Genomic DNA, 3,850 nt, shown 5'->3' on the forward strand with positions numbered 1-3,850 from the left:
AATTTTGTAATATTAATTTTGAAATGTAATTTCGGTGTAATTTATTAAGAGAAATAAAAGTATTTCATTTAATTTAAAATAAATTTTTTCTTCCTTTTATATTCTTGTTTTTTTTTTTCAGGTTTTTAATTGTATCTATCATTCTTATAACAAATGAGCGACATGCAAATATTAGAATCACATCAAGTGTGAAAATAAACTTAAGAAACTTATTTATAAAGCGATATACAAGATAATTCTGATATTATTTATTGACTCATATCAGCGATTTCCAATAAATCGTGACATTGTTCGTTTATCCAAGATCGATCTGCTTTACTAATACAGGTGAGACAACAAAACGTATAAATTTATTTCTTATCTGTTTATTTATCGTCGATTACCGTTTTTTTCCGGAAAGTGCATTGTAATCAAAGCGCAAAATAATACTAATCCCTTCATACTTGAATGATCAAGCATTCGTAGAAATTAGTAGAATCTCACTCTAAAGAGTGAATTTAACCAATCTTGAAAAAAATGGCTAAATTTTTAATCTATAAAAATATTTCACTACATAGAGAGAATGAATGATCAGAATTATTCAATTATTTCAAAGATTTTTATTGTATTTTCTAAGCAAGACGGAATAATTCTATAATATACAAGATGCACCAAAATCCGGACAAATTTCAATTTAAATTTTCCGCCTTATAATATTGTGCCAGAGATTGTTGTTGGCGTTTCCGAGAAAGCCTGATGATTCTAATAAACAGTCATATTCTTAAAATGGCCGCGATGTTGAAACCAGTGCGGAGTATAATCGAAGAGCCGCGATCATCGAAGGCCTTCGCGCTGGGCGCTCAACAACGGAAATAATTCGGTTCTTTGGATACCCGAGATCAACCATTTATGACGTTGTGGCAAAATATACGGCTTTAGAACAGTCCAATGAAGGTTCCAGTATGCTAGGAAGGAAGAGTCACTCGAAAGAACGCACCGCGAGGACCCTCGCAGTCATTGAAAGGACTCAAGCGCTGATTTCGGATGACCCAGGATAATCGTTGCGAAAATTAGCATCAATTATTGGTGTAACCAAGCCAACAATGCGTCGAATTGTCAAGAAGAATCTTCAATACAAATCGTACACGTTAAAAATACAACAGATGCTCTCTGAGACAGAACAAGCCGAGTTGCTCGCCTCGGCTCCCATTCTGGCCTCCCAACAGCCCAGATTTAAATCCCTTGGACTACTATGGAGCGTAGTTGAAAGGGTCACAAACAAATCTCGGCATCCCAATGTGATGTCATTAAGGACCGCATTCGTCGGCATGGACAGTGTTATATTACACCGTGCAAACGCTTCAGACCGAGAATAGAGGTCATTCACACTAATGGGGGATATATCGAATAATTGCTTTATAGGGATCCCCCAAATGTCATGTAGGAGTTTTGTAATATTTAATTTTTCATTAAAAACATTTTGTTTAAAGAAATTGTTCGATTTTGTCCGGATTTTGATGACATGTATACTCAGATTAAATCAAACACGTATATATATATATACGTTATTAGCGAATTTTGCGAATTCTGCTGATTCATTCTTTTCACAGCCTGAGCTCAACTCCGCGGAAATAAATATTTTATACATGAATATTATATGTATAAATATATATAAATATACATGAACATGTATATTTATTGTATAAATTTCATGTATTTATATGAAAAATTGTTTGCCAAGGTCAAGTAGAAGCAAATGCTTCTGCTCCATTCTTGTAGCAGATATTTCGGACAGCGTGCAAGTATATTTAACTTTTCACGTTGAAAAAGTTCTAATTTTTAACTTCTATTATCAATCTATCCCAAGAAATACATTAAATACATTTTTTAGAAAGATGAATTAATTTTTGTATATCATTAAAAATATTTTAACTTCTTGTTTTTTATTTAATCATTAGCATCGACTTAGCTTCTAATGATATATTTTTCTTTTCAAAATTGAAGTTCGATAGCGTTGAAAAAAATCGATCAATGGTGAAGAATTAATCTCCGTTAATCTCTTTTTTTCTTTTAAAAATATATTGAAATAAAGAATTTTTATTTAAAAAATAAGAATAGTTGTTTATATGTTTAGACCGGAAAAAAATTAAACCTTATGTTACATAGTATATATCAAGTCATTGTAGCCCGGACATTGTAGTTATTGGACTCTTTCATGAGCCACTTCTCTCAATTTTATCTTTTATCTTTTAATCGGTCTCGAGTCATACTCGCTGTTTGCTTTAAAAATACTTACGAGAACGTCAAGATGCTGAAGATGTTCGCCTTCGCTCTGGGATTTTCGACTTTTTCGGTGTACACTTTTCCATCCATGACGTGTCTTATTTCACAGAAATCTTTTCTGCAAAGTTACAATGGACCTTCAATTTACACATACATCTCACGTATCGTGCACACACGCCGCAATTACATTCGACGACGTTTTTTGCGGAGAGATAAAAAGAATTAAGAATACAGCGAAGAGATCTCAGCGGGAACTATTATAATATTGCGTATCGTAAAGCAACCACCACATAATTCTCGCTGTCGTCTCTCCTTCTCTCTTAGAGAAAGATTAGATATGATAAACTTGCAATATCTTATCTATATTACGTTATGATGAATAAAGCTATGGATCTTTAATATCGTTTATCAGCACGCATATTTCGTAGTTACCCGATGGTAATTGTAATTAAACCTGAAAAATCTATTTTCCTACTCGACACACAAGTTACAAATTATTGAATTACTATTATGTTACGAAAAACAGGGACAACTGCAGCATGAAAAACAGAATTGAACTCATACATACTGGAAAATACCGGAATAATCTATTCCCTCTATTTTAAAAAATGGTTGAACTGTGATAATTTACTGAGGCTTACGAGACTGTCTCTCTCTTTCATATATTATCGTAATATCGTGTACATACAGTATATTACATATTAATCATGTGATCGACGTATGCTACAATTAGTTAAAAAGAATTTCTGATGAAAAAATTGTAATGAAATTTCAATGAAATATTGATTTCAATAAAATATTTCGTTGAATTTTATATTCATTTTTGAAATATTTTTACCAATAACTTCATCTTATCTAGATAATTAGAAATATTTATCCCAGTTTGTATTATGCGTGTCTGATTGACTGCATCTTATTTGATGATGCGAATAACAATGACATGTGCAAACATCTTAATTATTTATAGCGAAACACATGTTGCGATATTAAGAATAATTATCATATTACATTATCCTCCTTGACAAATAATCGTAAAAGACATGTAAAGTACGTTTACTAATTTTTATTCAAAACTGAACTTATTCACTTCACGAATTATTATTCGACTATTTTCATTATTCTATTTTATTCAAATTGTTCTTTATTTACAAATAGCATGCAAGAAAAATCAATATATCATTTCTCGCTCATGACGATTTAATATGGCTGAAGTGAGTACGCAGGAAAGAGGAGTCTTAAAAAAGAAAAGTAGAGGGAAAAATATATATATATATATATAACGAGTAGTAGTTACATAAATAATCATTTATATCTACAATTTGTTTACAATGATTACATTACATAATGTAGGCACTTGTATGTAAGGTACTCTAATTTGTTTTTTTTTTATCTATAAGTACAACATACCTACATATCTACTAAATACATAATACTAAATACATAATAAATATTGACAATGACGATTACAACACAATTGCGTTTCGTGTAATATACGGAATATGTACCTTGGAATTCGTCACAAATCGCGCTCGTGCTTCCTTAATCTTTTTTCTACTATTAATATATTTTCAGTTTCATAAAATTATGC

At 31.1% G+C, this 3,850-nt stretch overlaps 1 protein-coding gene across 1 annotated transcript in view; it reads right to left on the reverse strand.

Moving 5' to 3' along the window:
- Positions 1-2,506, reverse strand: part of LOC108685291 (probable multidrug resistance-associated protein lethal(2)03659) — a 13,449-nt gene extending 10,943 nt beyond the window's left edge. The window contains exon 1 of the mRNA XM_018190007.1: positions 2,276-2,506. Coding sequence (XP_018045496.1) covers positions 2,276-2,352 — 77 coding nt within the window. The 5' untranslated portion in view covers positions 2,353-2,506. The remainder of the gene's footprint in view (positions 1-2,275) is intronic.
- Between the last annotated feature and the right edge of the window lie 1,344 nt (positions 2,507-3,850).

The sequence above is a fragment of the Atta colombica genome, unplaced genomic scaffold, assembly GCF_001594045.1.
Source record: "Atta colombica isolate Treedump-2 unplaced genomic scaffold, Acol1.0 scaffold150, whole genome shotgun sequence".
Taxonomy (NCBI): Eukaryota; Metazoa; Arthropoda; class Insecta; order Hymenoptera; family Formicidae; genus Atta; species Atta colombica.